The sequence below is a fragment of the Macaca mulatta genome, chromosome 10 (assembly GCF_049350105.2).
Source record: "Macaca mulatta isolate MMU2019108-1 chromosome 10, T2T-MMU8v2.0, whole genome shotgun sequence".
Classification (NCBI taxonomy): Eukaryota; Metazoa; Chordata; class Mammalia; order Primates; family Cercopithecidae; genus Macaca; species Macaca mulatta.
In genome coordinates, this window is record NC_133415.1 from 13,407,074 (window position 1) to 13,425,061 (window position 17,988).

A 17,988-nucleotide genomic window follows, 5' to 3' on the forward strand; every position below is an offset into this window, starting at 1 on the left:
GGCGGGTGCCTGTAGTCCCAGTCACTTAGGAGGCTGAGGCAGGAGAATGGCGTAAACCCTGGAGGCGGAGTTTGCAGTGAGCTGAGATCCGGCTACTGCACTCCAGCCTGGGCGACAGAGCGAGACTCCATCTCAAAAAAAAAAAAAAAGGAAAGAAATTGCACTGTTCTTTTTCTCTCTACCTGTGGTGACCTCACTTTGTGACTTTCATAATCACATATATATCCACCTATTATCTTTTCCAAAAATGTCAACTTTACCCCACTACACACACACACTATTCAGTCAGTTGCTCCCCCAGTTCATAAGATGAGACCTTGATTTAAAGCTTTCCACAAAAATTAGGCTGGGTACGGTGGCTTACACCAGTAATCCCAACAATTTTGGAGCCTGAGGTGCGTGGATTGCTTGAGGTCAGGAGTTCAAGACCAGCCTGGCCAACACGGCAAAACCCCGTTTCTACTGAAAATACAAAAATTAGCTGGGCATGGTGGCAGACACTCGTAATCTGAGCTACTTAGGAGGCTGAGGCGGGAGCATCGCTTGAACCTGTGAGGCAGAGGTTGCAGTGAGCCAAAATCGAGCCACTGCACTCCAGCCTGGGTGACAGAGCGAGACTCTGTCTCAAAAAAAAAAAAAAAAAAAAAAAAAAGATAACACCCTAAGAAGTATTTTCCTGCCCTCCAACTATTCTGAGATGGGGTCTTTAGAAAGCTTTTACTCCTCTCTTCATCCTTCCCATCCTCCACCTCTTGGTTTTGCCAAGATAGTTTAGGACTTAGTTTCAGACTTCACTAGTCATCTCTGCAGCATGACCAAAATTATTTTGATAAACTAATTGTATGTATGTATGTATGGGTATTTGAGATGGAGTCTTGCTCTGTTGCCCAGGCTGGAATGCAGTGGTGCAATCTCAGCTCCCTGAAACCTCCACCTCCCAGGTTCAAGTGATTCTCCTGCCTCAGCCTCCCGAGTAGCTGGGATTACAGGTGCCCGCCACCACCCCCGGCTAATTTTTGTATTTTTAGTAGAGATGAGGTTTCACCATGTTGGCCAGGCTGGTCTTGAACTCCTGATCTCAAGTGATCCTCTCACCTTGGCCTCCCAAAGTGCTGGGATTACAGGCATGAGCCACCACGCCCGGCCTCAAGAACCTTTATTTAGATTGCACACGTTACCGTTGCCGGGTGTACCGCCATCTGTTACTGCTTCACCACACCTGTGATCAGATTCACTGCCCACTGCTGTAACCCCTTTCCATCTCCCACTGCCTTGAGGTCTCTGTTTTGATTGATTGCTGTAGTTAGAGAACCTTCATGGGTGTTTTCTGCAGACACACTGGAAGAGCCTTGCGTATCTGCAAATGGCTAGCTTTTGCCATGCCTGGTGAGTGGTATACTGGCCGGCGGAAGGGCTCCAGAGCTGCAGACCTTTTCTTTCATGGTCCAAGCCCCACTATGTTCTAGCACCCTGTGTTGTAGAATTGAAGTCTGGTCGTGATCTGTCTCCCTTCCCTTTTAAGTAACTGGCTTTTCCTTTGTGGGTGCTGGAGATTTTCTTTGTAACCTTGGGACCAGGAACTTGCCCAGGTGCCACTGTGGTGAATGCCGAGGTCAGCGCTCCTGCAGGCTGCAGGCTCAAGTCTCTCTTCTGGTTAAGGCATTGGTTCCCTTTCTGTTTCTTTCATTGTTACCATTCTGCCATCTTTCCTTCTCATTGTGGAAATCCTTATCACTGGAGCCTTCACATCTACGACCTTCTCCCTCACCACATCTATTTTGTTTATTATTTATTATTATTTATTTATTTTTCTTTTTTTTTTTTTTTTGAGACAGAGTCTTCCTCTGTCACCAGGCTGGAGTGCAGTGGCATGATCTTGGCTCACTGTAACCTCCACCTCCTGGGTTCAAGTCGTTCTCCTGGCTCAGCCTCCTGCGTAGCTGGGATTACAGGCGCCTGCCACCACACCCAGCTAATTTTTGTATTTTTAGTACAGATGGGGTTTCACTATGTTGCCCAGGCTGGTCTCAAACTCCTGACCTCAGGTGATCTGCCCGCCTCGGCCTCCCAGAGTGCTGGGATTACAGGTGTGAGCCACCACGCCTGGCCCTGGCTCAGGGTTCTTATCCCTCCCGGGCCCTCCCTGAGTCTCTGGATCTGAACCCAGGGGCCCAAGGGTACATGACTGGATCCAGAGACCCAGATCTTGGCTCAGACTCCCATCTGCCCGCTGTCATCACCTCACCCAGCCCCAGGCTCAGCCTTCTTGTCCCCTATTCTCCCACAAAAGGTCTGCCAGGGAGAAACAACTTCCTTTTTAGAAAAACAGTTTTATTGAGATAAAATTCACATACAATTCACCCATTTGCAGTGTACACTTTCTGGTTTGTAGTATATTCACAGAGTTGTGCATCAATCTGCACAATCAAGCTTAAAATATTTTCAATACCCTCCACCACAGTAACCCAGTACCCCGGCCGGGTGCGGTGGCTCATTCCTGTAATCCCAGCACTTTGGGAGGCGGAGGTGGGAGAATCACCTGAGGTCACGAGTTCGAGACCACCCTGGCCAACACGGTGAAACCCCGTCTCTACTAAAAATACAAAAGTTAGCCGAGCATGGTGGTGCATGCCTGTAATCCCAGCTACATGGGAGGCTGAGGCAGAATTGCTTGAACCCAGCAGGCGGAGGTTGCAATGAGCCAAGATTGCACCACTGCACTCCAGCCTGGACAGCAAGAGTAAAACGCTGTCTCAAAAAAAAAAAAAAAAAAAACCTACAAACCAGTACCCCTTAGCTGTCATTCCCAATCCTCCAACTCCCCCAGCCCTAGGCCACCAGTAATCTACTTTCTGTCTCAATACATTTGCCCATTCTGAACATTTCATATAAACGGAATCATACAATATGTGCTCTTTTGCGACTGGCTTCCTTTTCATTGCTGGATAATATTCCATTGCTTGGATAGACCACATTGTATTTACTCATTTACTCAGATGTATTTACTCAGATGTCAGCTGATGGACCCCTGGTTGTTTCCCCTTTTTGGCTGTCATGACCAATGCTGCTCTGAGCATCCGTGTACGAGTCTTCACGTGGACATATGTTTTCATCTCTCTTGGATATATAAGAGTGGAATTGTGGTGCCATATGGTAACTCTATGTTTAACTGTTTGGGGAACTTCCAGACCCTTTTCCAGAGTGTTTCCATGTCCCCAGCAGTTTATGAGGGTTCTAGTTGTTCCACGTCCCCGCTACTATTTGTTACTGTCTTTTTGAGAATAGCCATCTTAGCAGGTGTGAAGCGGTATCTCATTGCAATATTGATTTCCGGTTCTCAGATGGCTAATGATGTTGACCATGTTTTCCTGTGCTTCTTAGCTATTTATAGATCTTCTTTAGGAGGAAACTCTTTTTCACCTGTGTTAAACTCCTTGTTGCCTGTAAACAGTTAACCATCAGCATTAAGAGAAGAGCTGACCCTTTCCTTGACTGTCTCCTGGGGGGTGAGGGTCCCTCAGGAGGGAGCTGTGGGTTGAACAGGCAGATTTTCCCCTATGCATGGTGTGTCAGTCCACTGTGCATTGCTATAAAGGAATACCCGAGGCTCTGTAATTTATTTTAAAAGAGGTTTAGTTAGCTCTTAGTTCTGCAGGCTGTACAAGAAGTGCATTACCAGCATCAGCTCCTGGTGAAGCCTCTGGAAACTTACAATCACGGCAGAAGGCAAAGGGGAAGTTCATATCACGAGGCCAAAGAGGGAGCTGGTGGGGGTGGGGGTGGGGTGCCACACTCTTTCTTTTTTCTATTTATTTCAAGATGGAGTTTTGCTCTTTCGCTCAGGCTAGAGTACAATGGCATGATCTCAGCTCACTGCACCCTCCACCTCCTAGGTTCAAGCGATTCTTGTGCCTCAGCCCCCCGAGTAGCTGGGATTACAAGCATGCACCACCATGCCCAGCTAAGTTTTGTAATTTTAGTAGAGACGGGGTTTCACTATGTTGGCCAGGCTGGTCTTGAACTCCTGACCTCAGGTGATCCACCCACCTCAGCCTCCCAAAGTGCTGGGATTAAGGTGTGAGCCACCGCGCCCGGCCACTACAAGGAGATCTTGCATGAACTCATACCACTCATCACTGTGGGGTAGAGCACCAAGCCATTTGTAAGGGAGCTGCCCCCATGACCTACCACCTCCCACTAGGTCCCACCTCCAACACTGAGGGGTCACATTTCAAAATGAGATTTGGAGAGGACACTATACAAACCATATCACACAGGGGAGCAAGTAACATGCTGTCTGACTCCACTGGACTTCAGAACATCCAAGATCTGACTCCTAAGATAGCTAAACATATATATTTACTTCTTGTTCTGTTTATAAGTAGAAGGCACACTCAGGGCCGGGCGTGGTGGCTCATGCCTGTAATCCCAGCACTTTGGGAGGCTGAGGCGGGCGGATCACAAGGTCAGGAGTTCGAGACCAGCCTGCCCAACATGGTGAAACCCCATCTCTACTAAAAATACAAAAATTAGCCAGGCATGGTGGTGGATGCCTGTAATCCCAGCCACTCAGGAGGCTGAGGTATGAGAAGGGCTTGAACCTGGGGGGCAGAGGTTGCAGTGAGTTGAGATCGCGCCACTGCACTCTAGCCTGGGCAACAGAGCAAGACTCTCCAAAACAAAACAAAACAAAACAAAAAAAAGCACCCTTAGAAAAAGATTTAAAGAACTCTAGGTGCCTGGGCATGGTAAATTGCCTTTTTTATTCGTATTCAATTATTAGTCTTTGCTTAGTCCAAGTCTAGTCAATAACGTGCCTTCCCACCTCATCCTTAGCTTCTCTGGTTTACTGCAGCTGTGCAAATGTATTTCCAGGATAGATTCCTAGAAGTGGAATTGGTAAGCCCAAGAATACAGTCATTGGTTGCACCAATTTACACTTCCATCAGTGACGTATGAGTTTCTGTGCTTCCGCACCCCTTGAAAACAGTGTATGAGCAAACTTTCTGATCTTGGCTAATCTGAAAGGCAAAAGTGGTATCTCGGTGTGGCTTTACCTCATACTTGTCTTAAACGCGAGCTTGACATCTTTTCATGTTTCAAAGCCATTGGATTTTCTGTGCTGTGACACGCCAGTATCTTTTCATCCACTTTTCTCATTAATTTGTAGGAGCTCTTGATATGTTACTGAAACCAGCTTTTTCTTGGTGATGAGTTGCAAATATGACAGCCAGTTTGCCATTTGTCATTTGCCTGTGTTACGGTTGGTTTTGCCATACAAAAACATTATTTTTATTTAGTAAAATTTATCAGTCTTTTCGAGTTCATGGGTTTGGTATCATACTTAGAATGGCTTTTCTACTTCGTAAACATATTTTTAAAATTTTTCCCATGGCCTCTTTGATGGTTTTGAAACTGTATGCAGTGTTTCTTCTCACTCACCGTTTATTTTAATTTTTGTGGTACACAGTAGGTGTATATATTTATGGAGTACATGAGGTGTTTTGATACAGGCATGCACTTACCTGGGTTCTTTGGTCGTAGTTTCTAGCTAAGCGCCATTCCTGAGCCTATCGCTGCAGGCAGGAGGATGGGGCGACTGAGTGGCCAGGCCTGGGTGCCACCCCTACCCCTGAAGCTGGGCGGTGAGGACAGCCCCGCTCAAAGCACAGACACTGAGGGGGAAGGCGAGGCGGGGTGGGAGTAAGGGGAAGCTCTTCGTGGAAAATGGAGGCACCTTTGCAAAAAGTGGAGGGTGTGGGGTGGACGGTGAGCTGGCTTCTGGCTCCTTCCAGCTAGGAAATCCGGTCATCCTGAGCGGGTAGGGCCTGAGCTCTCAGGTCGAGGGTGCCATTTTGGGTCCCCAGGATTCAGGGAGCCGCCCGGACCTGGCTGACTCCCGTGTCCCCACCCGGCCAGGCCCGGGGGATGCTCCAGAACCGCGTGCTGCTGTGGAAGGAGCAGTCTGAGGCCAGCCGCAGCCCGTCGCGCGCCCACTCCCCCGGCCTGCTGGGCCCCGCGCTGGGGCCGCCCTACCCCTCGGGCCGCCTGACGCCCACCCGCCTGGACATGGTGAGGCCCTGGGCGCCCCCGCCGCCGTTCGCGCCCCCGCCGCCCCCCGCGGGGCCCTGGGGCCTCAGGCCCCCCGCCTGGAGCCTCCTGCCCCCCAGGCTCCCGCTCTACGCTGCACCCCCCGGCCTGCCCTTCCGCCCCGGCGCGTTCTCGGCTCCCCCCGCGTTCTCCGCGCCCCCGTGGTGGCCCGGCCGCCGCCTCCAGAACCCCTACGCCGACGCCTGGGACTGGGGGTGGGGGCTGGACTAGGGCGCGGCCCCCGCCCTCCCCGCCCCACCCTCCCCTGCCCGTCTCCCCCGCAGCCCCCGAGGCCCCTGGGAGAGTTCAGCTCCCCCCGCAGCCGGCACGGCTCCGGCTCCTACGGCCCAGAGCCCAGTGCGAGGCCCGCGTCCCAGCTGGAGCCAGACCGCCGCTCCCTGCCCCGCACGCCGTCGGCCTGTGAGTGGCCCCGCCCCGGGGCGGCAGGAGGGCCGGGAGAGGTGCGGGGGTGGGGCTGCAGCAAGAGGGATCGAGGGCAGACGCCAGGGAGAACTTCCCGCCCACGTGCCGCCGCGCTCTCCTGCCCGCAGCCTCGCTCTACAGCGGCAGCACCCAAAGCTCACGCTCCAACTCCTTCGGCGAGCGCCCGGGCGGCGGCGGGGGCGCCAGGAGGGTCCGCGCCCTGGTCTCTCACTCAGAGGGCGCCAACCACACGCTGCTGCGCTTCTCCGCCGGGGACGTGGTGGAGGTGCTGGTGCCCGAGGCCCAGAATGGCTGGCTCTACGGCAAGCTGGAGGGCTCGTCCGCGTGAGTGGGAGCCTTGGAGGGGCCGGGGGTTGGTTGAGAAGGCGGCCCTGGGGGCCGGGGACCCGGGGACCTGCTGGACTGAGGCTTCCCTGGCCTCCCCTGGAGGCCTCGGACAATGCTGCTCTCCTCCCGCCCCCCACACTCTGCCTCAGCTTCCTCATTCATTCAGTGGGAGTGAGAAGAGTCGCCTTACCAAGTTCAGGATGACGGCCCTTGAGAGGGGGCAGAGGATGGGGGATGGGCGGGTTCTTCCAAAAGTGTAGAAATGGCAGAAATCCTATTGCTTGAGCACCTACTGTGTGCCTGCCTCTGGGAGGAGGCTGTGTCCCCTCTGCAGAGTCAGCCCTGGAACTCTGATGCAGGGGGCTGGGCTAGGAGTAGGGCCTGAAATGTGCTCACCTCTTTGCAGTCACTCTCAGTGGAAATCCTTAAAGCACCTAAACCGGGCTGTTTTGACACTTGGTGTGGAGGAAGAGTTGGGGAGTTTCATACAGTGAGGGCGCCAGAAAGCCCGGAGGACAGCAGGCCTGGCAGCTAGCAAAGGGAATGGATGGGCACCACTGTCCTGCAGGGGAAAACGGGGCAGATGGGGCTGGCTGGAGCCAGGCAGTGCCCCCTCGGGGCTTCATGGGCAGGGGAGTGTGCTGCAGGAATGCATGCACGGGCAGAGCGGGTGGTGGCTGCCCGCACCAGCCCACGGGTGGATGCGTGGTCCTGTGCTTAGTGGATGGACAGGTGGATGGGTGGACCAGCGGATGGGCATGTGGGTAGGTGGAGCGTGTGCAAGTGGATGGGCATAAAATGGGAGGGTCACTGACTGGGTGGTTGGCGACATGGGAGGATGCACGGATGTGGGGGACAGACACTGATGGGTGACTGGAGAGGTGTGAGTGGCGAGGGGGTGCTGGATGGATTCGTGGCTACACAGGGGATGGAGTATAGACAGGTGAGTGGGGGATGGGTGATGCATGGAGGGGCTCATAGTTAGGCTCGAAGGTCCATAGCTGGGCAGGTGACCACAGGGACAGGAACAGAAGGGGGTCAGTGGGGAGAGAGATGACTGAGAACACTAACGACACGGACACCTGCTGCTGGGGTACCTGCTTCACAGACCCACAGCAGAGGATGGTGTGCCGCAGACGCCCCCGGGACCTGAGGATAGAACCTTCTAGACCGAAGCTGTCAGACCCTCCTGGGATGTTCTGGGAATGTCATTATCCATCCTTGACTCACATAGCTTGTTACGGAAAAGCATGGCATGTTTTATCATCCATAGGCACTAGCAGGTGAAAACAGAAGTAAACATACGGAATTGATTCTAGTCTGTCAGTTTGAGGTGAAGTAGCTTCCAGAGACCCTGAGGGGAGGATAGTAGCTTCCGGCAACCCTGAGGGGAGGATGTCTTCTTTTGGTCATTGTCCCCGGGCCTGGCTTGAAGGACCCTCTGCCTCTGCCCCACAGGAGCGGCTGGTTCCCCGAGGCCTACGTGAAGGCTCTGGAGGAGGGGCCTGTGAATCCCATAACCCCCGTGACCCCCATGACCTCCATGTCCCCCATGACCCCCATGATGCCTGTGAAGCCTGGGAACGAGCTGCCTTCCAGGTACCTGAGTCATCAGGGGTGGGGCGGGGATGGGGCGGGGGCGGGGCGGGGGCGGGGACTACGGCGAGGGCGCCACTGCCCAGCGGAGAGGATCTGCTAGGTACAGGCTTGTTTGTTTTGAGACAGAGTCTCACCTTGTCACCCAGGCTGGAGTGCAGTGGCGCCGTCTCGGCTCACCGCAACCTCCACCTCCCCACATTCAAGCGATTCTCCTGCCTGAACCTCCCGAGTAGGGACTACAGGCTCACACTACCACACCTGGCTACCTTTTGTATTTTTAGTAGAGACAGGGTTTCTCCATGTTGGCCAGGCTGGTCTTGAACTCCTGACCTCAGGTGATCCACCCACCTCGGCCTCCCAAAGTGCTGGGATTACAGGCATGAGCCACTGCACCCAGGTGGCAAGGTGCAGTCTTGAGTGGGCCCAGTCCCCTTCAGCCCCTGGAGAACCACCGGCCCTGAGCCCCTCTCTCTGCCCTGAAGGTCACTGCATCCATCCCTCTGCCTCCCCTCAGGACCTCCCTCCAGTCAACAGTCTCCTTTCAGGCAGGTGCAGGGAGGAAGCTGTGGGATCCCTCCTTCCTAGGGTGCCCCAGCCACTGGCAGGACAAGGGATTGGACAGGCCCCAACCCCCTTCCTTCCCCTCCTTTCTCTGGACTTAGGTCCTACCCACTCCGGGGCAGCCATAGCCTCAATGACCTCCTGGACCGGCCGGGCAACTCCACAGCACCCTCGGAGTACTGGGATGGCCAGTCCCACTCCCGCACCCCAAGCCGGGTGCCGAGCCGTGCCCCGAGCCCTGCACCTCCGCCCTTGCCCAGCAGCCGCCGAGGCAGCATGGGCAGCACAGGGACTGCCACTGACGTCAAGGTGAGCCCTCGCCCGCCCTCTCCTGGGGCCTCCAGTGGGCAAGGAGGCAGGAGAGCAGGGATCCCGAGGCTCTGTCACTGGCTGTCTGGTAGGGGACCCGCCCACCTGGCCTCAGTCTGTTCCTCAGTGCATGGAGGGGTGGTGTGGGGCTGAGTCCGGGCTGAAGGGGAAGACCAGGGTCCTGGAGCAGAATGTGACCTGGGGCTGGCCCGCAAGACGGGGCTGGGGGAGGCCAGGGAGATCATCTACCCATGGAGTCACCCCAGTCTTATTATGGGGGCGTGGTTAGTCCTCGGAGGTGGTGCTCTGGCCCAGGGATTTCTCACTTCTGCAACCCACAGAATTCTGGGCTTCAGAACCTCAGGGTCTCATTTCCCAGGAGCCTTGCATGGCAGGGGCTCTCTGGCCCAGTCCTCTGCCCTATGGGCATGGGGAGAGGGAGGGGAGGGGCAAGGGATTGCTTGCCGCTCTCCCCACCAAACCAGCCCTTCCCCACCCCCACTGCAGAAACTGATGTCCTCAGAGCAGTACCCGCCACAGGAGCTCTTCCCAAGGTGAGTCCTCAAACGGGGCCGAACAGTGAGGGGGGTGGCAGGTGTGGCAGCACACACTTGTAATCCCAGCTACTAGGGAGACTAGGGGGGAGGATCTCTTGACTCCAACAGTTCAACACCAGCTTGGGCAACACCGTGGGACCCCATCTCTAAAAACAAAACAAAACAAAAAAATAGATGAAGTGGGGCAAGGAGTGGATGGAGACCAAATAGGGGCAGGAGGCGGGACCCGGCTCAGTTGCCCAGCTGTCTTCCTGAGCCACAGCCAGGTGGGGATCATCTGCCCTTCTCACCCTGTCCTCTCCTCCTGCAGGGGCACAAATCCTTTTGCTACTGTCAAGCTTCGTCCCACCATCACCAATGACCGCTCAGCACCCCTCATCCGCTGAGGCGGGGTCCGAGGTCATACCCCCAGCACACCTGCCCAGGGGCTGTTCAGAGCTGGCAGTGGCAGTGACAGCAGCAACAGCAGCGGATACCAGAAGCAGGGCGCTGAGACCAGGGGTGGCTGCCCTTCCCCAGACCACCCCGGCAGCCTGAGCAGCTCCAAAGCACTGGCTTGGGGTCCAAGACCTTCGAAGTAAAGCAGGCGGAATGGGGGGACAGGACGATTTCTCCCCCTCCAGGGGCCCCAGGACTCTCCCTGGGGGGCCTACCTCTTGCCCCCCAACCTCTTTTCCCCTTTTCTGCCCCCGTGGGGAGGAGCCCCTTGTACCTGCTCCGTGTCCCACACATGCCCTCTCTGTACGTCTTTTGTAAATGATGAGAAATAAAGGAAGTGGACGCAAAGTGACGTGGCAGCAGGATTGGTGGTGTCTTATTTGGGGGACAGGGCAGGGGGTGAGGGATGGAGACTCCCCCATTGGAGAATGGGGTCCAGAGGGTACTGAGGTCCTGGCCATTCCCCGGGAGGCTATCTCACTCCCAGCCCCTCGTTTGGAGAATCCTTCAGGGCTACCCCAAAGCCCTGGCACTGCAACCCCCATCTCCACCCACTCTCATTTTGATGTGTGGGTTTCATAGGAAGTAGTGGCTGCTCAGGTCAGGGGAGGGTTGGCAGTGGCCAAGGGCTGGGACCACCAGCAAGCTGCCCTCAGGCGGCCTGGACACAGCACTCTTTGTTCTGGCCCCTCCCCACCCCCACATCCCCAGGCACAGGCATGGATTAGCTTCATCCTGGAGAAAGCCGCCAGCCCCTCCTGGAATGTGGCCTGGGGCGGGGGGTCGGGCGGGGGCAGATGAGGCACTGAGGTGATTAGAACCGTTGGGGTCTCTTCAGGGCAGGGCTGTGCTCCGAGCACCTGACTAGGACCCCCTGGGCAGGGTCTCTGTGTCTGCAACCCCAGGCTCCAGGAGGCAGAGGGATTTCTCTTCCTCCCTCCTGGACTGTCGGGACAGGGAGCCCACCGTGGAGTCCCAGCCTGGTCTGGGGCTCCCAGTCTCTTCTCCCCTCCTGGACAAAAGCCTCTTAGCAGGGGTGTGGTGTGGTGGGGGCACACACTCTAAGCTCCAGGCCTGGGGGAGGGAGCGTCAGGCGGGAGTCCGCCAGAAGCTCAGCCCAGGCTGGTGGGAAGCTGGAGTGTCTGGCAGACCCCATCCGGGTAAGCTTCACCGGGAGCTGCCGCGGACAGCTGCAGGGACAGCAGCCCCTCCCTGCAGGCCTCAGGAGACGTGAGGCTGGACCCCACAAACCCACGAGGCAGGCTCAGGTGAGTGTGATGTGAGGGCTGCCTGGGATCACTCTCCTGTCTCCACCTTCAAGTGGCTGCCCCTGTGACAAGAGAACAACAGGCAGGAAAAGCCACGACCTGGTCCTAGTGGAGGAGGGGCAGAGTTCCAGATACCCTGGGGGTGGTGGCACTGCCCAGTGCCAGGAGGGACACTCCAGGCAGGAGGGGAGGAGGCTATCCCCAGCCCCGGGCTCCGGGCTCCGGGCGCACCTGTCTCTGAGTGCACCCTCCTCATCTGTTAGGGGAGCGCTTGTAGCGGCTGTGAGGGCCCTGGGGGGAGCCCCACGAATGAGACAGGCTTTGGAGCCATTCTTTGCATACAGAGGGTTTGAGGTTTGGAGGGCAAAAGGCCACTCTCCCAGTGCTGCTAAGGTTCCTACCTGTCTGGCAGAAGCCAGAGACCTGACTCCTCTCCCGCAAGATTCCCAGCTGGCCTGGGGGTGATCAATCACCCATCTCACATCGGAGGAAACTGAGGTTCGGAGAGGGGAGGCGACTGGCCCAAGTCAGGGAGGGAATCCATGGCTGAGCTGGGAAGCATGGGAACTCAGCTCCCCTGGCTGATACCTGTTGAAAGTGGCTTTTGTCCCCTTCATGTTCTAATGACAATAGTCATTTGTGATCACTAAGAAATATTAAGAACATGGCGCAAGGCTAAAAAGGAAAATCTTCACGCACACTGGCCCTTTGCAGCTGGCATCTGCCCCTCTGCTGTTTGTTCCGTTGTCCCGAGACCCTCACGCATACTTTGGTACTGGTCGCCCACCTCCAGGCACACACCTGCTCCACTTCCTGATGCCTTCCACCTGAGGTCCTGAGGGGCCAGCAGTGTTCTCCAGAGGGAGCCTGCTGAGGTGCAGAGTCAGGTGGGACCCCTCATCCTACCCTCATCCTTCAGCGCCCTTTGCAGGAGAAGGAGACTTGGGGTGAGATTCCTACCTCCGTTTCCCCTTTTGGTTCCCAGACCTGAGCCACGCTCACGTGGGTAGCCCTGTGCCTCAGTTTCCCCATGCTTCATCTCCATTCCCCTCCTCTAGGCTTCTGGCCCAGCCACAACCTCTTGTCCCCGCCCCCTCCCAACAGAGGCAGCCATGGGCGCTGGCGGCCCCCGGCGGGGCGAGGGCCCCCCAGACGGCGGCTGGGGCTGGGTGGTGCTGGGTGCCTGCTTCGTGGTCACTGGCTTCGCCTACGGCTTCCCCAAAGCCGTGAGCGTCTTCTTCCGGGCGCTCATGCGCGACTTCGGCGCCGGCTACAGCGACACGGCCTGGGTGTCCTCCATCATGCTGGCCATGCTCTACGGCACGGGTCAGTGTACCTGCCCAGCTCTCCGCCTCCTCAGGACCCCTGGGACCCGGAACCAGGAGACACCCGACCCCCTGAGCATCCCCCTGACCGTCGGGGCGGCCCCCGAAGTCCAGAAAGAGGGGAAGAGAGGGCAGGAGGGGGGACAGCGGCCAGAGGCGGGGCCGGCCTAGGGGACTGCCCTGTGAGCTCAGAGGGACCCTTCCGAGATCTACACCTGCTCATTGTAGAGGCGGGAAAGCTGAGATCTACAGAAGCACTCCCCATCCCCGCAGCACTGACCTGTTAGGTGGGGGGCTTGCTGGAGTTCCCATCCTGGGAGGCGGGGCTGCGGAGGAATCCCAGGCTGTGCCAGGGCAGGACTTGGAGGCTGTGAAGGTTAAAGGGGTGTGGAAGTCCCCGCTCTGCTTGGGGTTTGGGTTCTCAGGAGGGGTGGGGATAGGGTGCTCTGGGCCTTGCCCTCGCAGGCTGCTGTCTCTTTGGCCTGCCCCTCCAAGCTGTGTGACCTTGGCCAGACAATGCCCTCCTCTCTGGGTCCCTGAGCCGGAGGTGACCTTATTCCTTAGAGGACTCAAGCCATCCCGGGACCCGGGTGGTGACCCTGCCCTGCCCACAGGTCCCGTGTCCAGCATCCTCGTGACCCGCTTTGGCTGTCGCCCGGTGATGCTGGCGGGTGGGCTGCTGGCTTCCGCGGGCATGATCCTAGCTTCCTTTGCCACGCGCCTCCTGGAGCTCTACCTGACCGCTGGGGTGCTCACAGGTGAGGGCCCCCTGGTCTCCTCCCCTCTGGTTTGGGGGTCGGGGGTTCTTGCTGCAAGATCTGCCCTCGGTTTCCCTATGTGGGACAGTCTTCGAAGTCCTTCGGCTGGGTTCTTGGATCTGCTGGGTTCCCGGGCCTGGCCCCTCCCTCCTGCGGGGGCCAGGGAGGGGCTCCCTGGGGACCCCGGCACAGCGCCGCCTCGCCCGCAGGCCTGGGCCTGGCCCTCAACTTCCAGCCGTCGCTCATCATGCTGGGGCTGTACTTCGAGCGGCGGCGGCCTCTGGCCAACGGGCTGGCGGCGGCGGGCAGCCCCGTGTTCCTGTCCGCGCTGTCGCCGCTCGGCCAGCAGCTGCTGGAGCGCTTCGGCTGGCGCGGCGGCTTCCTGCTGCTCGGCGGGCTCCTGCTGCACTGCTGCGCCTGCGGGGCTGTCATGAGGCCGCCGCCCGGGCCGGGCCCGCGACCGCGGAGGGACAGCGCCGGCGACCGCGCGGGGGACGCTCCGGGCGAGGCGGAGGCGGACGGCGCGGGGCCGCAGTTGAGCGAGGCAACCCCCAGGACCCGGCCCCGCCGGCGCCTGCTGGACTTGGCAGTGTGCACCGACCGCGCCTTCGCCGTGTACGCCGTCACCAAGTTCCTGATGGCGCTCGGGCTCTTCGTCCCCGCCATCCTGCTGGTGAACTACGCCAAGGACGCGGGCGTGCCAGACACCGACGCCGCCTTTCTGCTGTCCATCGTGGGCTTCGTGGACATCGTGGCGCGGCCGGCGTGCGGCGCCCTGGCGGGCCTGGCGCGTCTGCGACCGCACGTCCCGTATCTCTTCAGCCTGGCCCTGCTGGCCAATGGGCTCACGGACCTGAGCAGCGCACGCGCGCGCTCCTACGGCGCCCTCGTCGCCTTCTGCATCGCCTTCGGCCTCTCCTACGGCATGGTGGGCGCGCTGCAGTTCGAGGTGCTCATGGCGGCTGTGGGCGCGCCCCGCTTCCCCAGTGCGCTGGGCCTGGTGTTGCTCTTGGAGGCCGTGGCCGTGCTCATCGGACCGCCCTCTGCCGGTGCGCCCCGAGGGAAGAGGGGGTGGCGAGCCTAGTGCCACTTAGACCGAGGGAAGCTCTCTTCCCCCCCGCCCCCGTCTCAGATGGAACTTCCAGGGATGAGGGGAATGGGCAGCAGGGTGGGTGGACTCCCCTTCATGGCCAGTTAGTCCCTCCTCCAAGCCGGACCACCCGCTCTGGGTGAGGACAGAAAAGCCGAGGAAGGTGCGGGAAATAAAGCAACACTGATAGCTGGCCAGGTCTGCCATCCCAAGTAGTTGGCACAAGGCCATCTGAAGCGCAAGTGCTTATTCTCATTTTGCAGATGAGGAAACTGAGGCACAGAGGCTTAGCGCAAGTTGCAGCCCCAGAATGAGAGCTTCAGTGTACCTAATGCTAAATGCCCACGCCTTTAGATTGGTGCATCTAGAATGGTGACTGGAATGGGGACAGTATCTTTGGGAAACTGGTGTTGGGACCAGAAACAGAGTGGGGGTGCTCAGCGGGCAGATGGGGAGAAGGAGAAGCACTGGTGTCTTTGACTGTGCAGATGGCACTTGTCACCGTCACCCTTAGGAAGTCATCGTCATGAGGGTGGTCAGGAAAGGCTTCCTGGAAGATCCCCCAGGTGAAGGCACAGCATGGATGGGCAGGGTTTGTTAGGGGGAACAGCATCCTTATGCAAGCAAGGCAGGAACCAAAACTGGAAAGGTGGGAGTGGGGAACATGAGGGTCTTCCCAGGCTGTCAAGTTACCTTGAAACAGCAGGGAGACTGCCTTTGAGTCCCAGAGGCCAGAGGGCTGTGGGATGGTGCAGTAATGGGGGAGGACACCTTGCAGGGGGCACAGGCTACACTGAGATGGGGTGAGCTGCCCGTCCTTCCTTCAGGGCTGGGCTAACCGAGTGCCCTCACTGAGCTCCGTCATCCCACCTGACCCAGTGAGACGGGCAAAGCCCCTAAGCCAGTGTGTGGGCAGCCCACAGAATCAGCCTGTCCAGGGCTCAAGGAACTGTCTTCCATTTCTTGTGTGAATCTGGGTGGATCTGAGGGGCAGAGGAGGTGTGTGGGGTGAGGAGAATGACCTAGAGAGAGGGTGGAACGCACAGACAAACCACACTTTAGGGGGAAATATTTGCAATTAAGAGATTTTCCTGGTCGGGTGTAGTGGCTCATGCCTGTAATCCCAACACTTTGGGAGGCTGAGGCCAGACATGGCAAAACCCTGTCTCTACCAAAAAAAAAAAAAAAAAAAAAAATTTGCTGGGGTGTGTTGGCATGCACCTCTGGTTCCAGCTACTCAGGAGGCCGAAGTGGGAGAATGGCTTGAGCCCAGGAGGTGGAGGTTGCAGTGAGCCAAGATGGCACCACTACATTCCAGCCTGGGGAATGGTGCAAGACCCTGTCTCAAAAGAATAAGAAAATTCCTGAGGCCAGGTGCAATGGTTCACACCTGTAATCCTAGCACTTTGAGAGGCCAAGTTGGGAGGATCCCTTGAGCTCAGGAGTTCAAGACCAGCCTGGGCAACAGAGCAAGACCCCATCTCTAAAAGTCCATAATAAAAGAGAGAGAGACAGCCAGGCGCGGTTGCTCACGCCTGTAATCCCAGCACTTTGGGAGGCTGAGGCAGGTGGATCACCTGAGGTTGGGAGTTCGAGATTAGCCTGACCAACATGGAAAAACCCTGTCTTTACTAAAAATACAAAATTGGCCGGGCGTGGTGGCACATGCCTGTAATCCCAGCTACTAGGGAGGCTGAGGCAGGAGAATTGCTTGAACCTGGGAGGAGGAAGTTGCAGTGAGCCGAAATCGTGCCATTGCACTCTAGCCTGGGCAACAAGAGTGAAACTGTCTCAAAAAAAAAAAAAAAGAGAGACTTTCCTAAGTTTGAAAGTAATATGTACAAGTGATAGAAGCCTTGAGAAATAAAGAAGGAAACAAGTCACTGGCCCGCAAGCCCCGCCTGTGCTGATGATGGCTGGGTCTGCAGTGCTCATGGGCCTCCTGGGACAAAAGGGTGGGAGGACTAAGTCAAGCCCCTGAGGACCGGGGCATTTACATATGGCAACAGCAAGAGGTGGAGGCCCCCAGGAGGGCAGAGCTAAGCCCATGGCCCCTCCCCACTCCCACCCCAGATGCCCCACTGCCAAGCAAGTCACAGGACACTTGTGGGGCTTGAATCAGTGGGAGGAGGGGACGCCTCACCAAAAGCCCCATATCACTTAGTCAATTGAGGTCCAGGGACAGCAAGTGACATTTTTAAGGTTTCAAATGGCAGAACCCACATAGGGTTTTACATTTGTAAAACAGGAATAAAGAGTGGGCATGTGTGTGTCACCTATGAGCCTCACCAAGTCAGTGGCACCACCCTTGACCCGAGAGTGCAGGGAAGTGAGGGGGGACCCCGCAGGGCCTTACCTCTTCCACCTTCTCCCCGTCCCCAGGCCGACTGGTGGATGCATTGAAGAACTACGAGATCATCTTCTACCTGGCAGGCTCCGAGGTGGCCCTGGCCGGGGTCTTCATGGCTGTCGCCACCAACTGCTGCCTGCGTTGTGCTAAAGCTGCCCCAGCAGGCCCAGGCACTGAGGGTGGGGCCAGTGACACTGAGGATGCTGAGGCTGAAGGGGACTCTGAGCCCCTGCCTGTCGTCGCAGAGGAACCTGGCAACCTGGAGGCCCTGGAGGTGCTGAGCGCCCAGGGCGAGCCCACAGAACCAGAAACAGAGGCGAGGCCGAGGCTGGCTGCCGAGTCTGTGTAACTCAGGGTGCACCTGGGTGGGGTGGCCCAGTGACTTGGGAACACAGCTTCTTGTCTCAGAGGGCCTGGTACACTGGGAGGCTGGTCTGGGGTGGTCACTCCCGGGGTCCACGTCTGGGCTCCAGTTGATCCCCTGGGTGTTTGGGAACTGCCTCCCTCATCTGTGCCCCAAGTTCCACCAGGCCGTGCCCCATTGCCAGTGAAGCCGCTATGAAGCAACAGGAAACTGTTGATAAAGCTCAGCTGAACGACAGAAGGTTCTGTTCCTGCGCCTCTGCCCAGGCTCCGGCTGCCACCTGAGTTGGGGGTCGGGGTGGCAGGAGGGAGTCTGGGAGGTCTCTCCAGGCCCCTGAAGCCGGCTTCTAGGTGGGCAGTGTTGGGAGGAAGCGTCAGAGATTGATGAAGAGACCCATCGTTCCCAGGTGTAGACACAAGGGGCTGGGTGGGCACAGGGCTCAGGGGCACGGGGCTGGGTGGGCACAGTGCCTGGCTCCTGCCCAGCCCCACTGCTCAGAGCTGTTTGC

The 17,988-nt window shown here is 57.5% G+C and overlaps 2 protein-coding genes and 1 long non-coding RNA gene across 13 annotated transcripts in view; 2 read left to right on the plus strand and 1 right to left on the minus strand.

The window, feature by feature from the left end:
- The window catches only part of BAIAP2L2 (BAR/IMD domain containing adaptor protein 2 like 2), a 30,471-nt gene extending 19,798 nt beyond the window's left edge, over positions 1-10,673 (plus strand). For all 5 annotated transcript variants that reach the window (XM_001092417.5, XM_028827721.2, XM_077949710.1 and 2 more), the window contains 7 exons: positions 5,920-6,072; positions 6,375-6,510; positions 6,642-6,858; positions 8,320-8,460; positions 9,123-9,330; positions 9,838-9,884; positions 10,198-10,673. In XM_001092417.5, coding sequence (XP_001092417.2) covers positions 5,920-6,072; positions 6,375-6,510; positions 6,642-6,858; positions 8,320-8,460; positions 9,123-9,330; positions 9,838-9,884; positions 10,198-10,273 — 978 coding nt within the window. In that variant the 3' untranslated portion in view covers positions 10,274-10,673. The remainder of the gene's footprint in view (positions 1-5,919; positions 6,073-6,374; positions 6,511-6,641; positions 6,859-8,319; positions 8,461-9,122; positions 9,331-9,837; positions 9,885-10,197) is intronic.
- On the minus strand, positions 8,100-10,457 carry LOC144331678 (uncharacterized). Its single transcript, XR_013399046.1, has 2 exons — positions 10,178-10,457; positions 8,100-10,033 (listed from the first exon to the last, which is right to left on the minus strand). It is a non-coding gene; the product is annotated as an uncharacterized LOC144331678 (long non-coding RNA).
- A 706-nt stretch (positions 10,674-11,379) lies between the features above and the next one.
- On the plus strand, positions 11,380-17,717 carry SLC16A8 (solute carrier family 16 member 8). Of its 7 annotated transcripts, XM_077949724.1 has the most exons (6): positions 11,380-11,593; positions 12,227-12,540; positions 12,698-12,919; positions 13,533-13,676; positions 13,886-14,725; positions 17,149-17,717. In XM_077949724.1, the coding sequence occupies exons 3-6, from the start codon at positions 12,706-12,708 to the stop codon at positions 17,463-17,465; spliced, it is 1,515 nt and encodes a 504-aa protein (XP_077805850.1). In that variant the 5' UTR covers positions 11,380-11,593; positions 12,227-12,540; positions 12,698-12,705; the 3' UTR covers positions 17,466-17,717. The 7 variants fall into 7 exon arrangements, with proteins under 7 accessions (XP_077805850.1, XP_077805855.1, XP_077805851.1 ...); XM_077949725.1 differs by lacking the exons at positions 11,380-11,593; positions 12,227-12,540 and having other exon boundaries at positions 12,568-12,919; positions 13,886-14,151; positions 14,221-14,725; XM_077949726.1 differs by lacking the exons at positions 11,380-11,593; positions 12,227-12,540 and having other exon boundaries at positions 12,568-12,919; positions 13,886-14,138; positions 14,217-14,725.
- Positions 17,718-17,988: the final 271 nt, after the last annotated feature.

Bases quoted from the DNA above. Each gene is read 5' to 3' on its own strand.
- SLC16A8 (XM_077949724.1), top strand. From the start codon at position 12,706: ATGGGCGCTGGCGGCCCCCGGCGGGGCGAGGGCCCCCCAGACGGCGGC. The intron at 12,920-13,532 runs GTCAGTGTACCT...CCCTGCCCACAG, and splicing joins GGCCATGCTCTACGGCACGG to GTCCCGTGTCCAGCATCCTC. The intron at 13,677-13,885 runs GTGAGGGCCCCC...CCTCGCCCGCAG, and splicing joins GACCGCTGGGGTGCTCACAG to GCCTGGGCCTGGCCCTCAAC.